Raw genomic sequence first — 22,350 nt, 5'->3', positions numbered from 1 at the left:
TAAGAAACGATCTTTAACTCGAAGTACGTAACGACGTGGATTTAAATGCTTTAATTCGTTAAATAATTTTGTTACCGGATTTTATGAGTTTGCGTATAATTTCAACCGAGACGATAGGTTAGGACGTCAGGCTCGGTTGCGCTCCGGATCGTTTATACCCGAGGAGGTTGGGCACTCTGGCGAGCGAGGCGCGTCGTATCTGGATAATGGTGCGTCGTGACTCAGAGCTGCGTTTGACGGTCCTTAACTCTTTGACAGTTTTACGAGGTTGCAAACAATAAAAGCGTGACGTTGGAAGGTAAATGACGATTTATACATTGTTAAATCGACGGATAGAGAAATGAGCTTTGAATTAACCTACAGCCTGTGTCGTACGAGTACGATCCGGAAGTGCCTGACTTCAGACGCGTTCGCGCTCGAGCGAGGCCTTCGACCTTCGACGACGTTCGTCCAGCACGTCGCAGCGGAATCCGAGCAACGATAGGAAAATCGTCGAGATGGCCGGCAGGCAGTCGTACGGCATCGTGGAGTACTACGCGGAACACGAGGGCTACCGATGCGGCTACTGCAAGAACCCCAACGCGAACTTCAGTCATGGTGAGCGCGAAAATTTTTGCCGTTCGTCGAGGCGCTCTGCCTCGCAGAGCCTCGGGACGTTTTCACATCGCTCTGATATAGTTGAAAACTGTAGAGAGCAAGCCGAAACACTGGCGTAAGTTTGAGTTTTATATCGCCGAGTCGTTTGTTCGTTGCGCAGGTATGTGGGCGCACTCGTTGACGGTGCAAGATTATCAAAATTTGATAGACAGGGGATGGAGGCGAAGCGGCTGCTACTGTTATAAACCCACGATGAATCAGACCTGCTGTCCACAGTATACCATTAAGTGAGTAACATTCTTGATTCCTGGTTTGAGAGCGGGACTGAGTCTTGCTTAACTTTGAGCGATACGGATTGAAGCGATGAGTTGAACGACGTGTATGACCAATGATTTTTAGATGCGAGGCACTAGATTTTAGAATATCAAAGTCTCAGAAAAAGATTTTAAAGCGTACGATCAAGTTTCTGAGAAACGAATTGACGGACGACGGTGCTGGAGGTACGGATGAGGATCGACGAGACAACATAGGTAAAATTTATACAATTCTGAAGGATCTGTTTGTAATAGTGATAACATTCGCGGATTGCTTATTAGTTTTATTATATTTATAGATATAAGCAACGAAGAAGCACCGAATTATCCTAAGCACTTGACGAAAGCGCAAAAAGATAAGTCTCAGATTAATGTTTCATCTGTCGACGATGAAGTTGATGGAAGATTGTCTATCGATTCGGTAAAAACGGAAACTCTGAAAAATTCTACTTCCGTATCGAGTAGCGGTCAAGCACAGCTAACAAATTCCAACGGCAAAGGTACCCTGCGTGTTAGAAATGAAATCGCCGATGCGGTACCTTGCAAAAAGGCGAAATTCTTACGTATAGAACGTAAGAAAAATAAGTTGGTGGCTCAAGGTAAATCGCAGAGCGAGATCGAGAGCATCGTGAAAGAAAAGAAACGACAGAACAGTGCTAAGAGCATAGAGGAATTATTTGAAGAAGTGCACACCGGATCGAAGAAGTTGGAGGTAATGCGACATCGACGATTAAACTCTGAGAAACCATTATTTAATTTATCTCTCTCAGATCTTCATTCTTATTGCTTATTACTTACAAAAATAGCATTCTTTCTTATTTATTATACGCGTCCTTGTCGGGGTATGGTCCTCTTTTCTCCAATTTTTGTCACATCAAAGACGGATGACGATCGAAAATCCAATAATAGCGGTAAATACTTGCTAATAGTGCTACTTTAATGCTGAGTTGCACCGCGAAATCATTGATCCGTATCATTTTTCCATCGTTTACCTTGCCGATCTTGCGATTTGATTATAAACTAATCGCAACGAGTTTACGTATATTTTATTGCGATAGTTATTCGCTTCCTTGTTCGGATAGAGATTTGTGTTTTTTAAGTTGTTCACTTTTGTAAGTTGAGACTGGTTCGAACTGCGCCGATAAGCTCCGAATATCTAAAGACTTCGAAAGAGTCTTACGAGCTTTATAAAAAGTATCAGAACGCGATACACGGAGTACCGGCTGAGAAGCTCACGGAGCAACGGTACACGAGATTTCTTATCAAGTCGCCTCTGCAGGTAATTTCTAGATTTAAATTGTAGACAAGCCTGTTATACGGTAACTGTGCAAAAAGTTGTAATAGATAGAAACTTTGCGCTTTCGATTCAATTTTTTATTTTCAACCGTTATTGGAATTGGTTAATTCTACTCCAAGTCGTACAATCGTGTCGCGATACATTAATGGCAAGTTACACTGGCGATTTCGCGATGACAAAATTAATGCTGTATGGAGACAGCTGTATCGTGATTGGAGCAAAGTGGACCTCGCCTCTTAATCAAACAGGGAACTCGCGATTGCGTTCGATGACGATAATAATTTCCACGTTAGGTGTTACTTTATTTGTTGGATATTGCAAACTTTTTTTATAACGTTGTCAGATGAAATTGGTGAGAGTAATGTCGGACGAGTTCGCGAACACGCTCGACACAAGCGCGAGTCTTTATAAAAAATATCAAATGGCGATTCACGGCGATACACCGGATCAATGTGATAAAAAATCATTCTTCAGCTTCCTTGTAAGGAGTCCCTTGCAGGTACACTTTGTATCTAATCTCTTTGTGTTTATTAATAATACGGATAATAATTTTGAGAATCTTTCTTTTTATGCATTAAGCGTGAATAGAAATACTCATTTATGCATAGTATTGTTACGCGAATATTATTTTGTGCTTTGCGAAAGCGCAGAGTCTATAATGTCTTTAAACTGGGTCACACTTTGACCATTGGTATGTGATAGTCGTTATAAAGATAAAGCGAAACCTAGGACCTAAAATAATGTAATATTTTAAAGCAATGGATACCCGATAGTGGACCACCTCACGGATACGGCTCTTTTCACGAGCAATATTGGTTGGATAACGAATTGATAGCGGTGGGAGTGATAGACATTCTGCCGTCGTGCATTTCGAGCGTGTACTTTTTTTACGATCCGGCATATAGTCAACTCTCTCTCGGAACTTTTAGGTTTGTAGTCCTTAAAGTTTACTTTTTTATAGATATTTAGTCACGATACGTGTGATTAAATTCGCAGATTAGCTAAATCTCTGAATAAATGTGTTGTTTCTAGTTCTCTTCGAGAGATTTATCTAACGAGACAGCTCAACAAAGTCGCAAATAATCTGAAATACTATTACATGGGTTTTTACATTCACACATGTCCGAAGATGCGATACAAAGCGAGAATGCGGCCTTCGAAGCTTCTATGCCCGGAGACGTATGTATGGTGCGACATCGACTCCTGCCTAGCTAAATTGAACAACGAAAAGTACAGTCGTCTGAACGACGAAATCAACGCCATCGACGAAAATGGTGTAGTCGACGTTGAAGAGGTATACCTTCCGATAATTTTACAAACAATTATTACGCCTTTATCGCAAAAGTGCGATCACGTGTGTGTTGTTTTCACCATTCGAAAATTTTAACTGTAAAATTTGTCAAGTTTTATTGTAGTGTTAAAAAATGTTCGTCGTTCTACTGAAACATTTTCTCTTTAGGTATTGGTACTATATAAGAATATTGCGATGCCATATAAAAAATACAGAACGCAGCGAAAAACGTACCAGACGCGTGAGGAAAAACGCGAGGTGGAGGAATATGCCAGACTTGTTGGAATGCCGTGTGCGCGAGGAATGCTGCTCTTTCGCTATTCTAGAGAGTGATTATTTTATGTGTAAAGCTGAGTAAAGATATTACGTCTTAAGGATCATCGTGGAAGGACACTTTGGTGGCTACTTCAGAAATTACTGGCTGATGTTTGTGTACAAAAAAAAAAGATTGAACTCATTCTTAGAAGATTATTAATTCAATCTGTGATGCAAGCGATTGAATACTATGATTAGATAATGTAAGATATGTAACCGTCCTTTGTTGTGGAACGTTAAAAAAAAAACTAATTTAGTTTCTTAATAATCATTATTTTGAATATTAATAATCATTATTTATTGCTTAATTAATCTAACTTTTTTTTCACAGATCCTTATTCTCCTTTTTTCCTTGACATGGCATTTTATATGTAACGGATTATTGAATTATTAAAGATACAAAAAGTTCAGGTAAAAATTATTATATTTATTACTACGTTATTATCACTTTGATATTATTCGATTCTTGCATATACACGAGATGATCTCGGTTCAGTAGTTTCGGGCCATCTGATATGTGCGTCAGTTGATTGCGAAGATAAAATGAAATAAACGAAATGATAATTTTTTATTTAACTATATAGTGATCTGACGATATAAATATATAAAGAAGTTTAATGAAACAGATAGATAAATAACGAACACGAAGTTATGCAAAGGACTATGCGATATAATTATATTGTACACGTTCTTTAAGTGTTCTGATCTTGTAGACATTTTTTAAATATTTCTATTTCTATTTCGGGCATCCTTTGAATAGCTTAGTGTCTCAAACATCTTTTAAAAGTCTTCAAACAATCTTCAGTTCACTTTTTTCTAATCTTCCTTAAGAACGTCCTAATTTTTCAGTCTTTTTCAAATGTTTCCTAGATTCTTATAAAGGAACATCCTTATCAATAATTAAACTTTTTTATCGTGCCGTTTACGACGTGTCATTGCTAGACAAAGATTTTGAATTCTTTAGAACCGTCGGTTAAGTTCGCGCAGTATTATCGATAGGCTCCAAATTGGTTTGTCCAGCCTCCACATTTTCCTTCGGTCCCTCAAGCGGTCGTAGTTCATTCCATTTTTGTATATTACCACTACCTCCGAACAGGAACACAACCATACTCCCAATGCACACTGCGGCGCCTATCCAGAAGAGTATCTGCCATCTGTCGATCGGATTCTAGTGCAAAGGAAAAAATTGATCTATGTTAAAATCTTCGTACAAGAAGGATCGTAAGTGCAAGAAACAAACAGCGCTTAAAGATTGAAGAAGAAAGTGACCCGGAATACAATTTGCGCACAAAAGAATCAAAGAGGAAGGCAATCCTTTTATCGCGAGGACAACCGGGGACTTGCCGCTCTAAGCGTTTCCGCTTGCGTAACGTCGCATGTGTCCGCTGTCTCTCTTCTTTTTCGATTCGGAGAATTATCCTGTCGAGGCTCGCGCTCGAGCCGCACGATCAAGATTGTCAAAGTTGTTAAAGAGATGTTCGATGTTTATTCTTCGGTATTCTTATCTACACCTGTTTCAGCTGTAGATAAGAGAGCCAGTCGCATTTGGCTGTTTATGTCATGTATTGTCATGCTGTTATGCAACGTCACATAAACGAGGAATGACAGCTCGGGATGCAGACGATCTTGACGATCACAATTAATCACGTGATTACGCGAGTTACACAATTAGACTGCGGATAAGCAGTTTAAACAGATAGAAATAATAAAATAAATGTAACGGTATTATTGTACCGTAGATAATTTTTAAGACACGAGTTGCAAAGGAGAGTTAACAAGTGAAAGATTTGAAATTGAAAGATAATCGATTAGAATCAATGGATCATAACTTCCACTTAATTTTGACAAAAGTTAGTATATATTTTTTCATTAAATCGATTTGAAGCAGACTTACCCCGTATTTGCCAGCTATTTCTTCGACTATCGGCGGGATAATCATGCCGGAACTGCTACCGATTGTATTCATGATACCATAAAGGAAACCAGCAAAGTTCGGCGCGAGATCTTGATTGTTCGACAGATTGGAGATAAGGGCAGCGCCGTTGAAGCCCAATGCCAGGAACAGAAAGACGTTCGCTAGTACGAAGTCACATCCGACGTAGCCGACTAATATCAGGAAGACGCCCGGTATAAGATGCGCTAGAAGAATGAAATTCTGATTACTGAATCGTTAATCCGAATTCTCAATGTACTCGATCTGGATGTCCGACAATTTCGGGATACGAATGTTAATAATTCGGATAATAGTGCGAATATTAGTAATTCACACGATTGAAAGAACTCGTGTCATTTGCGTTTGAATACAGTTTGACTTCTATCGCAATTTGTGCCGTTTTGCATGGTACGCTTACAGAATGTAGTCGCAAGTTTGCGCAAGAGGGTAACGGTGATGAGCTGCTTCCTCTTGATGGTATCACCCGCCCAGCTGAAGAAGAACCCGAATAGCATCCTGGCGCCCCACGGCGCGCCGGCCGCGGCGCCGCCTTTCGTTAATTGAAATCCCAGCGCTTTCGTCAAGTACAGCATGAGCGAGTTTTGATAGAAGAACAATAAGAAGAGATTCCCGAAATGGCATATGATCAAACTGATAAACGGCACCGATGTTAATATCTCCCGCATCGGGGTCTGTTTCCACCGGGGTTTCTCGGGGCGCACCGTTCCCGCTTGAGCGCTACAAGAATCGCGTCAGTCATTAAACCGATTTGATTGCAAAAGAAGTATTAGTCGGTCTCGTGACTCACGTTAAAATGTAGTCCTTCTCTTCGGCAGTGATGCTCGGGTGTTCCCTTGGCGAGTCATAGGCGACCAGTGCCCACACGGAGACCCACATTAGCATCAACAGGGATGGTATGTACCAGCCGGATTCCCAGTTCAGGGTCTCCGCGATACCAGCTATCATTGGATAGGTCAGTATCGTACCAAACGTGCCACCCAGCAAGGACCAGATGAAGCGCGTCCGTTCGTGCGGCGGTGCCCACTTTGCTACCATGGTATGACACGCGGGAAAGGTGACACCGCCAGTGATGCCGATGATGATCCTGGAGAACAGTAACAAGCCCCAATGACACTGTGCCAGAATCGGGGTGATTAGCGAGATCAACGCGGCCAGGACCGATGTCCAGAGAATTGCGCGACGTGGCCCGTATCTCAGAGACAACCAGCCGCCGATGAAGTTGCCGGGTACGTTGCCGTAAGCGTAGCTGGCCAGCAGTTGGCCCCGCACCGTCGGGGACCAATCGAATGGCAGGCCGCTAAAAAATGCGAGGGGTGTATCTGATGATCGCGTCGCGACTGGTTGCGCTTGGCGACGTTGCAACGAACGCAGCAGTTTCCTATCCCGCTCTTCCTGGACGAGATCCAGAACATATTGGTCCAGATAGCTGGCAGGGTCGAGTGGATTGATGACAATGTCGCGGCGTCGTCGAGACTCGTTGAACGCGCACACACCGCTGACCGTGCGATTGATCGGCGGCTCCTCGATCATCGGTACCACCAGAATCGGCATTTGCAAGCGGCACGCGTAGCTGGTCCAGCAAGCGGTGAACATCATCACGCAGATCCAAATGCGTATCGGAATCCATCCTGCAGAAAAAAGAAATCTCCAGTGTGATATTTTTCCCGCTCCGCAAAGATCAGTCTAATTCCTTAAATGGAGAATTTATTTTAGGAGTTTTAATTCGTGTGAGGAATTAAAATATTTTTAAAACTACAAACTTTTGTGCTTATATATTTATATTTTCTAAAAAGACTATCAACTTTAAATAAAAGAAAAAATTGATGACAAATCAAAGCAGATATGTTTCTAATGATATTAACATTATTTCACAGCTTTGCAGGATGTAGGAAAGTTACGACTTCTGAAATAGGATGTTGGAAAATCCATGTTTGCAGATAGATTATATAGAGATAATAAGTATTATGAAAATAAAAATATTTCTTATTTTTCCTTTAATATGTATTGTGGCACTCTTTTACCCTTGAACATGTTTCAGATTAGAAACATATTAAAGAGAGAGTTCTTCGAGAATGTTATCTTGAAAAAAGAGCAAAAAATGGAGAATAACCTGCGCACTAGTCTAATAACAATCGCCTATATCTCTCCTGATGTTTCGCCGTGATTACTTTCGTCGAACGATCCGTACTTACGTAAAAGTTTCCAGAAACACGCCGGAGTGCGAATCGAGAGCACGTTTTCGCGTAATGCCCGCATTTAGGAATAATGTTCGGAGAAGCGGAAAAATTCGCAGCCGATTGACAGAATTGCGTTGCATTACCATGCCAACTAGATTCGTGAATGCATTCAGTTTCTCTCACAATGTCATTGCAAATCTTGAATCATTTGCAAATTGCATTTACAATTCTGTCGATGTGTTCAGTTCAGTGAAACCGTTATCGTGTCATCGCACACTCTCGTGCACGTGAAGAAGAGATTTTAAAAAAATTGTAATTACGCGATTTCGAGTTCTCTCTACGAGGTATATATATATTTATATGAGTACATTACGCAAATATTTACCACACATCGCGAAAATATGCAATGCATCTGTTCAAAGTATTCCAAGTATTTTACAGATGTTTCGAGTTGACAATCCATGTTCAAATTAATACAAAGTATTAATTTTGAAGCCGCTCGATCCATAAAAATCGCTATTCCAAAATATGGAGAGTGAAAGTATCGTTAGACTTCGGAAATTGTTAGCACGTGTGTCTAACTATTGTTTTTTTTTGTTATCAGTAAAGCGTTGTAACGGTAGCCTTATTGGCGCCTCATTACTTGCGTGTGTGTGTAATTATTTCTTTTTCAGTTCTTCACGTCTCATAGCTATAGACTTATTGTACATACATAAAACGAACAATTATTATCGTTATATCTAAGAAGTCTGTCAACATTTTACAGTGTGTTCTTTATATTGTTAGGATAACAATTTAGTGAAAACTTACAAACGCATATGCGAAGGAAATTGCGAAGTTCGTGCTCGAAAAAGATGAACAGATTATATATTGTAACAAATTGAACACAAACGAATATAATAAGAAAATTAGAGTTATATCAATTCCGCGAATTTTTATGCAAAACTCTATTGTAATATCTTTAAATTAAATTTATGAGACAAGCAAAGATTCTGAGATTTAAACGATTGTCAGAACGATTTCTGAATTTCAGTTTTGAGTCGTTTTGCAATGGAAAATTAATGCTAAATCTTTTAATTCTAAAATATTGCAATGTGGACAAATTCTACAGGAAAATAAGCAGAGATTCGAAAAATTTGACTCACGTGATAATGATTGACAGAGCCGCCGTTGAAATCTTTGGAGCTTCATATTATACTTTTAATTCGGGAATAAACACAGAAAGACACTTTTTCACAAACAAATGTTTTCAACGATTTTTCGGGATTCTCGCACGTCGATCATCACCGTTTGAATGTCGTTCGTCGTCTAACTCCGCAAAACAGTCATTGAACACGGAGCTTATTTATACCCCCACGCAGGGAACAAGAGAGCCCACTCTTAGAAGTATAGGAAGAATTGGAGAAGTGAAAAAAAAAAATTGTTGTTAAAGTTCGGCAAATTATCTACAAATCTTCTTTTTTTTTTTGCAATAGAAATTAACGTTAACCCTAATCTCTCCAACGTTTTTTCCGTCATTTTGACTGTTTGTCGTTTCGAGAGTAAAGGGAACATTAGGTAGAAATTTCAAAGCCCTAGCTCTGGAGAAATTCCAGCTAGGGCTCTGAAATTTCTACCTGATGTTCCCTATACTATAATAACTTTCTTTAGGGATGGGGGGGGGGGATTATCCCACGGCCGTTAGTTTTCCGGAACAAACGACGTTGGAAACGTGTGGGACACGAAAGGCATGGTTGGAGGGATTAGGGTTAAATCTTTTAATTTTAAAAATTTCAACAAGAATCCTTTCGGAAGGTGCATTTTGCGGAACAAATAATAGTAGCGACTTTGTCATTGAATTATCTTTTTAAAATATAGAGATTCTATCAAATGTAATTAAAATCGAATTTGCGTGTATCGCGAAAAGTTGCTGTGACGGCTTTGTTTAGTGTTAAATGTGAAACTTCGACAGTTGCTCTACTGAAAATACATCAGTATGTTAAAGAAGAACAAAATAATAAAAATACAATTATACAAATTGATACGATAAAAAGTAAAAGCTGTTACATATAGTTTCTATGAATAGACGCAAATAAGTTTTATATGTATATATAAGTTTCTGAAAAATCGTGTTTTTATTATAAATAGTGTAGATAAAAAATAACGGTTCGAGGACAAAGAACGACACGTAGCACGTTTTAATGTTATCGACCCATTATGCAAACGTAAATCGTGCGTGCAACATTAAGCTTTTATCTGCGAGGATGGCATGCAGGCCGATTTACGTGCGTTCTATTAAACTTCACTATAACGTGATGTATTTAAATCTATTCCAAGCAGACCTTGACCTGACATAGAGAATTTTTAATTCCGACAAAAGCTATTAGTAGCAAAAATTCTTTTAGTTTAGTAAACGAATATATAAATTTAAATTTTAATCAATGATATATTCTAAAAAAGCAGAAATATATTCCATATTTCTGCTTAGAAAAATATTATTGGCAATATAAAAATAGAGTTCGTCAAAAACTTCTATTTTATATTTTATGTTCCGTCATATATTCTGGCAAAGTAATAATTTTCTCACAAAAATAATGCACTAAAATTTGTACTTATATTTTGTTTCAGGAAGTTATAAATGGAGGTTTTCCGGGAGATTCCTGTCTCGATTGAAAGGTCCAAGATGCGGAAAATCTTTAGCTTTGGAAATAACGCATATATAAGTGTGTGCGTGCTGTCTACTATAAATCAGCTAACGCATAACTGATAAACAAGACAAGGTCAGCTGCAACAGTATTTTTTCAGAAGAGAAACCTTATCACAATTTAATATAGATTTTGTTTATAGGGTGCAATGATAGTAAAAATGTAACTTGTCTTTAGTATAAAGGCGCAGTTAATATTGTCATAGATATTTTGTCACTTTTCAAAATTCCTTTTTCCTCTTTACTCTTTCTTCTTTCCGGTATTTAATGCATCGATTTAAATGGAAATAGAAATGAGATTCCTATAGAGCACATTCTATTAATATATTATACTTTTTTAGGATACATCGCAATCTATTTATGACTCGCCATTTCACAATTTTCGTTGTAACGACATTCGCGTTGCGAGCCATTTCCTATTTCACTTTCTACCGGCTTTCTACTCGTTGACCGGCATAACTAATTTATTATATCAATTATCATATTATGTTAGTCGCCAAAATTTTATTCCGTAACTGTTTGGAGAGAGATGTATACCCTTTAAATTATTATGAAGTAAAATTTCGAATTCTGCATTTAAGTGGCGGATTAAAAAAGGTAGAAATAAAACTCTTTTGAGTAATGCATATACATAGATTCGAGATGTAAGGATTTTATAAATTCTTTTATTTCTCATATATATCGTTCAAAATATATCTTACTTAATACAATATACTTTATCTTAAGATTAGATATATTTATCATCATTGCGACTTTAAATTCATATTTTTCATATTTATTATTATTCATATTCTTTTTATGGTTTATTCACATTTTATACATATAGATAGTAACTTAAAATTATAATAATTAACGTTGTACACAGTGATTAGCGACGACTTGAAAATGTCTCTTAAAATTATAATTATGAAAACTTTTGAAATTAATTTATAAATTTGTTTTTCAGCGCGCGATGACGTCGAGCAGCATGAGATATCAGCTGTGTACGAATGTTTAAACTTGACTGTCATTACGAAGTGTTACGGAGCACGAGAGTACAACGGTCGTAGCGATTAGTCGCGGCTTGATAACGACGAGGAGCGAGTTGACATTTACGTATTCAGCGAACGACGACGTACATCTGGTTAATTGCGTATCCATTAAGGAGATCGGACGTGCCGTGTCAGGATGAAGAACGGAAATCTAATCACAGCGGAGGCCCTGAAGGAGCAAGTACGGCCCGTGGATCCCGCGATATACGCTATATTTAATAATCAGCTTCCGAACTGCGTATCCTTGATTCCTGTGGAATCTGTGATGGACTTTTTGAGAAAGCTCCCGCAGGTCTCTCCTGAGACCGCCAGTTTAAACAATTTTGCATCTCGAGACTCGAATACTGTTTCGCAGAAAAAAACTGATTTGAAGGTTATGATCACCGTGTTCACACGAGTCACGTGATCAAATTTGCATTTTTGTTTATCACGATCTCGCTCTGTACTCTCTGTAGTCTATAGCGAGGATCGAGATCGTATTGGTTTTCCAATGAACCACCGACTTTTTGACTTTACTACATTTTTTATGCTCGTTTAATACTAAATAAATTTATGTGATTTTAATCTTTTATTATTATCGTCACGTAATTTTCGTAAATCACACTGTTTTGTTTCGAATAATATGCTGTAGTAGTGTAGTATATCCTCTGATAATATTATACTTTGAACAAAAATAAACCACAGGGCACATAATACACGAGGTAGAAGCAATATAATTAACACTTCGTATAAGATTTTCCAGCTGCAGATACGTAACATATATCAGTGAATAATAATTTACATTTCTTGCACGGGCAAGAGACGAGAGATTTGATACGCTCGAAAAGTCGAAATGATGATACGCTGATGATTTGACGTAACAATTGTTGACAACGGATGTCGGAGCAAGTCGAGGATAGGACTAATTTTACGGAGCACTTATTGCAACTTGGATTCGTATCCGGTATCCGTAGCGCAATATAAGCGATTTTGCGACACGCGCGCGCTTATCGCAAAGTCAAATTCGTTCGTGCAACGCGAATGCGAATCGGTTCTTATCGCGATCGTATAATTAACACTTACGCTTTCTTGGCGGTGCAATTAACGGCCTACGCTCGTCGTACTCTTGATACATGCCGAACATTGTGCGCCGATTGTTATTTACCGTATATCATTGAAAGTTCTGAGCTACTGAAGCTACAACAAACGCGAAGTCTGCGTTTCATTTCCATTTCGTGCGAGTTCATCGGGGCCGTGATGCATTATCTATCCCCTGATAAATATAACGTTTATATACATTACGGTCATAGACCGATTTCTTGTTTAATCTTTTTGGAGGAAATAAAGAGATATGAGTTGAAGAGAGAGGAGAGAAAAGATTAGAGTAAATGTGAAACAAAGACGAAAACGGAAACTTCCTATATAGCTTAAATTTTCTTTCAAAGTACGTTCAATTACGCTTTTATCGATCCTATTAATGCATATTTAAGCGTGAGAAATATGTAAAGACAGAAGAAAATCCATATGTGCGTTATAATGTAAAATTATACACAAATATTCATATTTATGTCCGTGTTACTCCGAGATAACGCTTTCTTACGCTGTATTACATATTGCGTACAGGGCTTGACTTATGTCTTCGGTATCATGGGGCACCCTGTGATTGATTTGGCTTTAACTATGCAATCCGTTGGTATGCAGTACCTGGGTTTTAGAAACGAGCAGGCCGCCTGTTACGCCGCGCAAGCTTACGGATATTTAACGAGTAAGTAGAAGTTTTTTTTTATATGAATTATATATGCGTTTCAATATTAATGTGTATGCTCGAAAGTGTGGAAAAGGATAATTTATGTGACAAAGTCACAATCAACGTTACAAAACGCGATAATTCTGTCGCTCGATTAGACGTTTTACAACAGCGATTAGATCGCTGTTTAACGAAACGAGTGAAATAAATAAGAGCGGGAAAATAAATAAAATGAAAAAGATAAACTTATATATATATAAAATATAGAATTTTCATCTAGGGAAACCTGCGGTGGTGTTGTGTGTCTCTGGTCCGGGATTGCTGCACGTTATTAGCGGTATGGCAAACGCGCAAGTAAATTGTTGGTGAGCATTGAATCATGCGATTCACAGTATCTCGATAACTTGCTGAAATCATGTTAAACGAAGTACATATCGTCGGCAATATAACCGTGAAAATAAAGTATCATCAGAATATGAAACATCAGAGCTCATTTATGTATAATACATGAGAATACGTAATATACAGTAGATTCTCGATGGAACGGAGAGGTGAATTAATTAATTATTTTTTCGTATCTTACGGAAAGATCGACACGTGCGGCAATTTTCGACGCAATTTTGTTTCTTGCGTGCCTAGGAAATCGTCGTGGAAATTGTTCATCCAACTGCCGTCTGACTTATGATTACGATCTGATTACATTGAAATCACAACGATGCATCGTGACAATTACGTCATTGTGGTCTGTGGATTTTTCCTTCTGAAAACATCCGGGCTCGGACATGCAATGCACATTTTTTGTTATCTATAAAAATTATACGAAATTGATTTCACCTCGTTTTGTAGCTAAAATTTATAACTTACAATTAAATTTTCCAACGCGTTAAGAAATAACCGCGAACACATATTCAAAATCAGTGTTTTGATCAAGCACCTGTTTCGGTAGGCCTGTGCTCGTACTAGGAGGATCTTGTCCGGAGGATCACGAGGGTATCGGTGGGTTTCAGGAATGGCCACAGGTCGAGGCAAGTAGACCGTACTGCAAATACGCGGCAAGGCCGCCGTCAGCCGCACTCATACCGTTACACGTCGAAAAGGCCGTACGACTCGCCACTTATGGTAGACCAGGTGAGAAGGGCCAAGCTTCTACAGTTTTCACATTAATTTAGGGAAACATGAACGCTCAATGAATTCTAGATGTCGGCTGAAAGAGATGAAGAAAGCTTCACGATAGCGAAAAAATTCTAATAAGAAACTAAATAAATTTTTTTTTTATTTCGCATCTTTATTTATAGTTACATTATTTGCAGGCGCTGCATATCTCGACTTATCTGCTACATTATTGAAGCAAAACGTGGATGAAAGTAAGATTGCTAAGATTTTACCCTGTCCACCGGCACCTCTATCGTATCCCGATGCGAAATTAATCGAGCGGGCAGCAAATTTACTGATAAAGGCGAAGAAACCTTTGGTGATAGTCGGCAAAGGTAAACCCATGCATTTACATAAAATTGTCATTATTCCGATCATCCTTTCTCTTTCTCTTTATGCGTTACGCCTTTTGTACACACAGGCGCTGCTTATGGTCGAGCCGAAGATCAAGCGAGAGAGCTTATCTATTCGACAGATGTACCATTTTTACCAACTCCGATGGGAAAAGGCGTTGTACCGGATACGGACGAGCGTTGCGTCTCTAACGCGCGAACGTACGCTTTGCAACATTCCGATGTCATTTTATTGTTAGGCGCGAGATTAAATTGGATGTTGCACTTTGGACGCCCACCCAGATTTCAAAACGACGTTAAAGTTATACAGGTAAATCAGTGGTCCCTAATGTAATCCCTTAAAAATGAATTGCGTCAAAACTTTTTAAAAAACGCGACGTTGACGGAACTTCATTTCTACGCAATCTCTTTGTTTATATAGAAATTAAATTAAACTAAATGTATTTTTTTTACGAGATCGCACGACGATGTTAAAAATATATTTAAGTCTAAAAGTTATTATACGAGAAGATCGAGAAAAATTATTTTGGATGAACTGCTGCACGCATTTTTTATATTAATGTAAAACTCTGTAGATCGATTTGTGTGCCGAAGAATTGCACAATTCCGTGCCGTCTGCCGTCGCTATACAATCCGACATTGCGCCCGCGACGGAATATCTGGCAAATGCATTGAAAAGTCGGAAATGGCACGTCGACCGAAATCATCCGTGGTGGAAGGAGCTCGTAGCGAAAGCCGAGCAGAATAATCAATCAGTTCGCGTGAGCTGTCTTAATTATGACTCAAATAAAAATTCTCTTTCCGTATGATTAATTTGCACAGTTTCCTTGTATATTTACAGCAAATGTCGATGGACACCAGTGTGCCTCTGAATTATTATACCGTATTCAAGCATATTCAAGATGTTTTACCAAAAGGTGAACGCATATCATTCAGATACACACTTCTATAGAGATTTCGTAGAATTTATATTTACTTTTCATCACAAGATATCGCATTTTATTTTATATTGACAATTAATAATTAAGAAAAGAGAATCAGTAATAAAAATGTCTCCCTTACGTATTGATCGATTTGCAATATCAGTTTGGAAAATGGCATGTTGAATATTATATATCTTTATAATACTACATCTCTACATTCTTTTCACACGCGCAGATTGCATTATTTGTTCCGAGGGAGCTAATACGATGGACATCGGACGAACTATTCTTTCGAACAATCTGCCTCGCCACAGACTAGATGCCGGGACGTTCGGCACTATGGGTGTAGGGCTTGGATTTGCGATCGCAGCTGCCCTTTATTGTAAAGACAACGCGCCAAAGAAAAGAGTGATTTGCGTGGAAGGAGACAGTGCCTTCGGATTCTCCGGCATGGAGATTGAAACTATGTTTCGGTAATCCCAGTAGAATTATCAAGAAAAACTGCTGTTTCACGAAGAATGTAATGACACCGACCTTCCTTTCTCTGCAGTTACAAACTACCCGTGATTATTATAATCGTCAATAATAACGGTATATATGGTGGTTTCGATCAAGAAACCTTCAAGCAGATACAGGCGTCTGGAGATCCTACGCAAGTGTATGTATCTCTCTACATAATTTTATCATAAAAAGTTATATTTTAAATATTTAGATAATTATATATTAACATTAGATAGATATTTTTGACTTAATTAATTTTTCTCATGTATCGGCTGCTTCCACGCATCCAAACTTTTACATCGGTTATTAAAATTATATTTTCAGGACACCTCCGTTTTCTTTAACAGCTAATGTTCATTATGAGAAACTAATGGAAATGTTTGACAAGAAAGGATATTTTTGCACTACTGTGGAGGACATTCAGCAGGCATTAAAATTGTCTCTCAAGGTAAGATCGTTATTAAGTTAGCTCTTTTAAAATCGATGGAAAATACATAAATTATAAAATGTTTCAGGTGGTTGATGGTCCCAGTTTAATAAATATCATGATTAATCCGCAAGCAGATCGAAAGAAGCAACAATTTAACTGGCTAACAGAATCAAAATTATAGATTTATGTGCCATAGGCAGCAAAACGCTGTTATATTCCAATGGTTCTTTTCTCAGAACTGTATTTTTTACAGGCCCTTAATTAATACAATCGTGTTTTATAGACTATTAATTAATGGCATCAAAGTAAAATGTATTATTTTAAAGCTTATTTTTTATATATGTTACATATATCTATGGTTTATAAAAATATATTAAATATACATATCATATCAAAGGGATAAAAGGTATAAAGTGTAAAATGTACAATGTGAAATACACGCCTAAAAGTTATGTTTCAGACATTTATCTGGTCAAATTTCTCTGTAACCGTTGTGGATGTGATCGAACCTAGCAAATTCGGCTCTAACCTGTCATTGCGCTCGCTGTCGCTGATGATCTTTTCTATGTTCATTCCCATTTCTTGAACCTGCATGGCCAACGCTTGATTCGCTGCGTTGACTACCGCGTGCAGGTGTCCGTTTTCCTTCACAAATTCCTTGATCAGCTCCAACTCTTTCTTTCTGAAAGCACAAAATTAATGCAATCCAACCATCACCGTCGGGGATCGTAATCCATCGCAAAAATCACTGTAAAAGTTTTACATTTTCAGACTAACGTCGTTGATGGAAATTAATGTTCTCTGGATTGTTATCCCGACGTCAGTTTCCGAATCCCTGACAGACCTCATTGTTGCGTTTACACAAGTTATTCATACACCTGTAATTAAGATTATTAATCCGTTAATCAGTCATATTGCGAGTCACCTGTAAACCGTGTTCCGCAAATATATTCGGCAAGATTTACCGGCGTCGTAGAGTTTCAAAAATCGGAAACGATAAGAACGTAACCACTCTTGTGACTCTGACTCTGACTTGATCCGCGCGCACGATAGGAGGCTGCCATTTGTAAAGTTGCAAGGAAATATCGATGTTTCGTTGTCGATTTTCGATACTTCGACGTATCGCGCTTTTATTGCGAGTTGCGAGTAAATCGAGTAATTTACTCGCAATAGTCGCAATAAAGTAGAGGTAGAGGCACTTGCGAAGGGACGCAACGACGCAACTGACGTTTTTCATGAGGATCAAGTACGTGATTGAGAAAGGATGGTAGTCGAAGAAAAGGTGGACCTTTCGAAGGAGAATCAGACGCAGAATGGAGTGACGGCGAAGGAGCCCAGGACGTATTCCTTGGAGAGTATCCTTTCGCGCGCGCGTGAAAGTCTTCGGGTCTCTGACGGAGTTCACCGTCAATGCCATATGTTCTTCCGTAACCTCTCGCTATCGCGTTATTGAAAATTTATTAAACGTTTTGCTGGCTTTATTAAATTGACGATGCAGCCAATTAACATAGCGTACAATTTGTTAATTTGACATGTAGCGTAAAAATTGATTCCGTCACTCTCGTGTTTGATTTATCGTAATTTCAATCTCTGTTGTCCTTATCAATTCCCGACAAACGTGTAGTCCTGAAGATAATCAAGGAAGCGCAACAGCAGCATGGGTTGAGACACGGCGATTACCAGCGATATCGCGGTTACTGCTCGAGAAGGCTCAGGAGATTGCGGAAGGTGTTGAAAGTGCCGCAGGGTGACAGGCGTCATTTCAAGAGGAGAGACGTCACCGCGACTATGGTCAGCGAGGACAAGTTCCTGCAAGTGCCCTTGACGATGGCCGAGCGCGCGTGGAGCCACGCGATGCAGCTGCGCCAGGAATCTAACACGGAGCCCAGGAAGAAGTTTCATCTGATATCGAGGCTCAAGAAAGCAGCTGCATACTCGTTACAGTTGCAAGATTTAATAGAGGTATGCTTTTACGAAAGAACCGCTTTTGAATTTGTCCATAACTTTGTACATACCTCTTAATTTTTCTACTTTGTTTTATTATATTAATTAGCTCCATAAAATTGCGAAGACCGCACATTATTTTATTGTTTTGTTACGTTCTGTTTAGAATATAAATTGCGACGCACGTACGAAACTCGAGGCTCAGGCATACGTAGCCTGGATGAACGGTTCCCTGCAGTTTGAGTTGCAACTGTGGAAACAGGCCATGGAAAACTTGAAGAAGGCGCAGGTGGTATACGGTAATCTGGCATCTGCGCTGCCAGAACTGGAGCAGATCGCGTACAAGGCGCGCGTCGAGGAGTTGGCACCCAGTCTGAGATACTGCGCTTATAACATTGGAGATACCAGCGCTATGGACGATCTCATGCAGATGCGCGGGCAATTGAGTGGCGAACTGTTGTCCAGCCTGGACTCTCTGATAGCTCAGACGCGGGAGAAGCAAGCTAACGTCGAAGAGGTGACGTGGCGTGGGAAATCCTGCGGTACGGTACCACCACGAGCGGCTGGTTTGATCATCGCAGACTCCAGATTGAATCAAGCTCTGGAGAGAGCCGCCACCGATCAAGCGAAGATCGATCTGCTGGAGGCGCATCTGATTGACTGCAAGGATGCTCTATCGGCGGTGCGTGACCACTTCAAGAACGAGTTGAAGAAAGAGAACGACAAGTGGTCGCCACAGCAACATCTGATCAATTATCTGCAATATATTCGGCTATCTCGTACATTGGAACGCAATCTGACGTTGGTGAAAGCGGCAGAGGAATCGGAGAAAGCCAAGCCACAGGATATAGTGCGTTTGTATGAGGCAGCGTTGCACAATCTTGTGGAGATATCTCAGTTGCAAGACGACCCAGAATTTTTGGAGGAGCAGGAGGCGAAAACAAAATGTTACAGAGCCTTCAGATGTTTCTACATGGCCCAGAGTCTCGCCAATCTGCATCGTTGGCGCGAAGCTATGGCCTTATATCAGAGATCGCTGCAGCATGTTAAAGATGCACTTAAATATAACGCGATTCTTCCAGCCGCGCTGAAGGAAGCCTCGTGCAATTTGGAGGCCTCTGTGGAGGCTGCGCGGTACGCCGCTCATGCCCACAGCGTTCTGGAGGACGGTCAGGAGGAAGAGAGCGGAACCGGTAAGCTTGCCAAAAGCAAGAAACCGCTGTACGAACGTTTGCACGAGTACAGAGAGGATCCGGCACTTCTCACGAAGCAACCGAACGTCTATAAACTGCCACCACCGATGCGTAGCATTCCTTGCAAACCTTTGTTCTTCGATCTGGCTTTTAACATGGTCGAGTTTCCTGATCTGTCGCATAAAATGGGCGATCAGGCTAAGAGGGGACAGGCTGGTCTCACCGGCTTTGTCAAGGGTCTCTGGGGTTGGGGAAACAAATGAAATTATATACGGCAGATACAGCAGAAGTTCGATACGCGAAAGAATTTTAGACACATTGTACAGACAGTATTGTTGTGACGCTGTATATTGTTTCTACTGTTTCTACAGCAACCACATTGGTCCAACGAGCATTTTATTTTAATGCAAATTGAATTTACACTAATATTATTGAAGGGAAAAAATAAAATGGAACACTTAATGGATGTCTATTGTAGATCAGGATCTATTTTCTGTCCTTTCGTTAATCCTCCTTTCCTCTCTTACAATATATGCAAGTGTATCGTAAGATTGTATTATTGTACGATAAAATATTTTTTTATTATTTTTTTTTTATTTGCAACTTCATATACTGTAGTATAAGAACAATTACTTATCTCACGGAGATACTTGTATATACAATTTTCTGTAAATAAATTGGTCTGAGATAAAGACGACGGTAGAGCGTCACGTGCAAGTAATGCTAAAAATCACGCGCACTGCAACTGTCTTCAAGCCTCCTTACTTTTGGTGAGTTCTTCGACTAATTTTCTAAACACCTGTGCGACTTGACCGTCGGGTAATGTTACCAGAACACTTTGTCCCTTGTCCGCTAACTGGCCGACTTGTGGGTCTATAGGTACCTTAGCTAAAAATGGAACCTTTACCATCTCTGAAAGGGCTATCCCACCGCCTGAGGAGAATATATTGGTACATTCCTGTAAAAAGTAAGATTTGTCAAAACTATATCGAATAGCAATATGAAATTACAATTGCGAACGTGAAAGAGTCTTACCGTACACGAAGGACAGACAAAACCGCTCATATTTTCAATGATGCCAATTATATGAATGCCAGTTTTTCTACAAAACGTCACCTCTCGTAGAACATCATCCACCGCAACTGCTTGCGGAGTAGTTACTATGATCGCACCATCGCATTTTACATTTCTGTAATTTCAGTTGGAATGTCTTAATGCAGTCGTACAAATGTGTTAACTCTATTTTATCTCACCCATAATTAAAATATAGATATATGTATATCATTTATACTAATTAACCTTAAGTTCTCCATGACCGTAATGTGTTCGTCAGAAGTGCCAGGTGGTGTATCGATGATCAGATAATCGATGTCCCGCCAAACCACATCTGTTAGAAACTGTTTGATCATACCAGTCTTTTTGGGTCCACGCCAAACCACACTGTCGTTCTGATTTTTCAGGAGGAAACCAATCGACATGACGGACAGTTTCTGCTCTGAATCGGCAAATACTGGTATCCATCTGTCGATTATACGTGACATGTTGGCGGTGGATAAATTGTTAATAAGGAATTGTCGCTCAATAGGACATACCCCTCGGAGGACTGGTGAACATCTTCTCCTTCCAAGTTTAGTAGGTAAGGCACACTAGGACCACAAAGATCGACATCCAAGATCCCGACCTGTCGTCATTTACACACTTTGTTACATTTAATTTTAATTAACCAATTAATCAATTTCCATAAAGGTTAAACCGCATCGCAAAAATATCTAGCTCAAAAGTGAAAATTGATAAAGTGGTTCGTTATAACGTTCGCTCTTTGTTGCATTAGCGATATCGGAAGATAGTTGTAAAATTATTTAACTGTATATCGAGAATATTAATTATTGAACGAAGCGTCGTAAATCTTTTACAACTTTTGGAGCTTGTGGACACTCACTCGAAAGCCTGATTCCTTCAGAGCAAGTGCCAGCTGAGTGCTGATTGTCGATTTGCCGACACCACCTTTTCCTGAAAGTACTAACAGCACGTGCTTCACTCCTTCCAACATCGCGGCGAAATTAATAATTGGACGACGAAGAGAGCCGAAAACCGAATTCGAAACAGGCGACGTTACGACTTACGACGGTTGTTCAGCAACACAAAAGCATTAAATGAGGTCACGTCAAGCTTTCACATGACCGACGATAATCAATCATGTTCGACCATGCGTAGTGCGCAGTGTCAAATGACGAACAATCCCGGCGTTATTGTATTTCACACATTTCACATATCGGACTGTAAACATAACCCCAACGTGACGTGTCAAGCGACAGCACTAAAATATATTCTAAAGAATTCCTGGAAATCGAATGACAATTGTTGATATAGAAACTATATAAAATTTAAGTAGATTTTTGCAAAATTCGGTGCCAAAGCTCATCGCTTGGCACTTATTCAGCAACAAATTGTCCATCTATTTTTTTTATT

General features: G+C 39.3%; 6 protein-coding genes across 10 annotated transcripts; 3 read left to right on the top strand and 3 right to left on the bottom strand.

Annotated features, from left to right (window-relative positions):
- The first annotated feature begins 157 nt into the window (after positions 1 to 157).
- Ate1 (arginyltransferase 1) lies at positions 158 to 4,893 on the top strand. 4 transcript variants are annotated; one of them, XR_013256580.1, is made up of 10 exons: positions 158 to 298; positions 364 to 597; positions 758 to 884; positions 997 to 1,127; positions 1,211 to 1,623; positions 2,552 to 2,707; positions 2,965 to 3,137; positions 3,241 to 3,502; positions 3,668 to 4,017; positions 4,146 to 4,893. XR_013256580.1 is itself a non-coding variant. In XM_077403832.1 (9 exons), exons 2-9 carry the CDS (start codon positions 498 to 500, stop codon positions 3,830 to 3,832), a joined length of 1,533 nt encoding a protein of 510 aa, XP_077259958.1. In that variant the 5' UTR covers positions 158 to 298; positions 364 to 497; the 3' UTR covers positions 3,833 to 4,122. The 4 variants fall into 4 exon arrangements, 1 of the variants encoding a protein (XP_077259958.1); XR_013256579.1 differs by lacking the exon at positions 2,552 to 2,707 and adding an exon at positions 2,029 to 2,190; XR_013256581.1 differs by lacking the exon at positions 2,552 to 2,707.
- On the bottom strand, positions 4,364 to 12,919 carry LOC143896187 (sialin). 2 transcript variants are annotated; one of them, XM_077403828.1, is made up of 5 exons: positions 12,722 to 12,919; positions 6,556 to 7,396; positions 6,166 to 6,485; positions 5,709 to 5,953; positions 4,364 to 4,982 (listed from the first exon to the last, which is right to left on the bottom strand). In XM_077403828.1, the coding sequence occupies exons 1-5, from the start codon at positions 12,780 to 12,782 to the stop codon at positions 4,788 to 4,790; spliced, it is 1,662 nt and encodes a 553-aa protein (XP_077259954.1). In that variant the 5' UTR covers positions 12,783 to 12,919; the 3' UTR covers positions 4,364 to 4,787. The 2 variants fall into 2 exon arrangements, with proteins under 2 accessions (XP_077259954.1, XP_077259955.1); XM_077403829.1 differs by lacking the exon at positions 12,722 to 12,919 and adding an exon at positions 9,091 to 9,404.
- Positions 10,563 to 17,205, top strand: Hacl (2-hydroxyacyl-CoA lyase). Its single transcript, XM_077403827.1, has 13 exons — positions 10,563 to 10,704; positions 11,575 to 11,840; positions 13,262 to 13,403; positions 13,666 to 13,750; positions 14,332 to 14,513; positions 14,696 to 14,872; positions 14,959 to 15,200; positions 15,466 to 15,651; positions 15,732 to 15,807; positions 16,049 to 16,286; positions 16,364 to 16,471; positions 16,639 to 16,762; positions 16,830 to 17,205. Exons 2-13 carry the CDS (start codon positions 11,796 to 11,798, stop codon positions 16,923 to 16,925), a joined length of 1,701 nt encoding a protein of 566 aa, XP_077259953.1. The 5' UTR covers positions 10,563 to 10,704; positions 11,575 to 11,795; the 3' UTR covers positions 16,926 to 17,205.
- Positions 17,198 to 17,858, bottom strand: LOC143896200 (uncharacterized). The gene is made up of 3 exons (XM_077403849.1): positions 17,710 to 17,858; positions 17,508 to 17,622; positions 17,198 to 17,426 (listed from the first exon to the last, which is right to left on the bottom strand). The coding sequence occupies exons 2-3, from the start codon at positions 17,591 to 17,593 to the stop codon at positions 17,201 to 17,203; spliced, it is 312 nt and encodes a 103-aa protein (XP_077259975.1). The 5' UTR covers positions 17,594 to 17,622; positions 17,710 to 17,858; the 3' UTR covers positions 17,198 to 17,200.
- A 75-nt stretch (positions 17,859 to 17,933) lies between these two features.
- Srp68 (signal recognition particle 68) lies at positions 17,934 to 20,358 on the top strand. Its single transcript, XM_077403826.1, has 3 exons — positions 17,934 to 18,099; positions 18,369 to 18,706; positions 18,855 to 20,358. The coding sequence occupies exons 1-3, from the start codon at positions 18,009 to 18,011 to the stop codon at positions 20,142 to 20,144; spliced, it is 1,719 nt and encodes a 572-aa protein (XP_077259952.1). The 5' UTR covers positions 17,934 to 18,008; the 3' UTR covers positions 20,145 to 20,358.
- Positions 20,350 to 22,193, bottom strand: Nubp2 (NUBP iron-sulfur cluster assembly factor 2). Its single transcript, XM_077403843.1, has 5 exons — positions 21,821 to 22,193; positions 21,474 to 21,562; positions 21,181 to 21,402; positions 20,917 to 21,070; positions 20,350 to 20,839 (listed from the first exon to the last, which is right to left on the bottom strand). The coding sequence occupies exons 1-5, from the start codon at positions 21,929 to 21,931 to the stop codon at positions 20,633 to 20,635; spliced, it is 783 nt and encodes a 260-aa protein (XP_077259969.1). The 5' UTR covers positions 21,932 to 22,193; the 3' UTR covers positions 20,350 to 20,632.
- Between the last annotated feature and the right edge of the window lie 157 nt (positions 22,194 to 22,350).

The sequence above is a fragment of the Temnothorax americanus genome, unplaced genomic scaffold (genome assembly GCF_048541705.1).
Source record: "Temnothorax americanus isolate GAGA-0224 unplaced genomic scaffold, ASM4854170v1 Scaffold18, whole genome shotgun sequence".
NCBI classification, from domain to species: Eukaryota; Metazoa; Arthropoda; class Insecta; order Hymenoptera; family Formicidae; genus Temnothorax; species Temnothorax americanus.
This window is presented reverse-complemented; position numbering and strand designations above follow the sequence as displayed.

Excerpts from the sequence above, each read along its gene's own strand:
- Srp68 (XM_077403826.1), top strand. The coding sequence starts at position 18,009 with ATGGTAGTCGAAGAAAAGGTGGACCTTTCGAAGGAGAATCAGACGCAG. Across the intron at positions 18,100-18,368 it reads CAGGACGTATTCCTTGGAGA|TCCTGAAGATAATCAAGGAA; the intron begins GTATCCTTTCGC and ends ACAAACGTGTAG. Across the intron at positions 18,707-18,854 it reads AGTTGCAAGATTTAATAGAG|AATATAAATTGCGACGCACG; the intron begins GTATGCTTTTAC and ends CGTTCTGTTTAG.
- Nubp2 (XM_077403843.1), bottom strand. The coding sequence starts at position 21,931 with ATGTTGGAAGGAGTGAAGCACGTGCTGTTAGTACTTTCAGGAAAAGGT. Across the intron at positions 21,563-21,820 it reads TGAAGGAATCAGGCTTTCGA|GTCGGGATCTTGGATGTCGA; the intron begins GTGAGTGTCCAC and ends AAATGACGACAG. Across the intron at positions 20,840-20,916 it reads TTGTCTGTCCTTCGTGTACG|GAATGTACCAATATATTCTC; the intron begins GTAAGACTCTTT and ends TACTTTTTACAG.
- LOC143896187 (XM_077403828.1), bottom strand. The coding sequence starts at position 12,782 with ATGTTCGGCATGTATCAAGAGTACGACGAGCGTAGGCCGTTAATTGCA. Across the intron at positions 7,397-12,721 it reads AATTGCACCGCCAAGAAAGC|GATGGATTCCGATACGCATT; the intron begins GTAAGTGTTAAT and ends TTTTTTCTGCAG. Across the intron at positions 5,954-6,165 it reads CAAACTTGCGACTACATTCT|CGCATCTTATACCGGGCGTC; the intron begins GTAAGCGTACCA and ends TCATTCTTCTAG.
- LOC143896200 (XM_077403849.1), bottom strand. The coding sequence starts at position 17,593 with ATGAGGTCTGTCAGGGATTCGGAAACTGACGTCGGGATAACAATCCAG. Across the intron at positions 17,427-17,507 it reads AACGACGTTAGTCTGAAAAT|AAAGAAAGAGTTGGAGCTGA; the intron begins GTAAAACTTTTA and ends TTGTGCTTTCAG.
- Ate1 (XM_077403832.1), top strand. The coding sequence starts at position 498 with ATGGCCGGCAGGCAGTCGTACGGCATCGTGGAGTACTACGCGGAACAC. Across the intron at positions 2,191-2,964 it reads TTATCAAGTCGCCTCTGCAG|CAATGGATACCCGATAGTGG; the intron begins GTAATTTCTAGA and ends AATATTTTAAAG. Across the intron at positions 3,138-3,240 it reads CTCTCTCTCGGAACTTTTAG|TTCTCTTCGAGAGATTTATC; the intron begins GTTTGTAGTCCT and ends TGTTGTTTCTAG.
- Hacl (XM_077403827.1), top strand. The coding sequence starts at position 11,796 with ATGAAGAACGGAAATCTAATCACAGCGGAGGCCCTGAAGGAGCAA. Across the intron at positions 15,652-15,731 it reads AGAATAATCAATCAGTTCGC|CAAATGTCGATGGACACCAG; the intron begins GTGAGCTGTCTT and ends GTATATTTACAG. Across the intron at positions 16,287-16,363 it reads GAGATTGAAACTATGTTTCG|TTACAAACTACCCGTGATTA; the intron begins GTAATCCCAGTA and ends CTTTCTCTGCAG.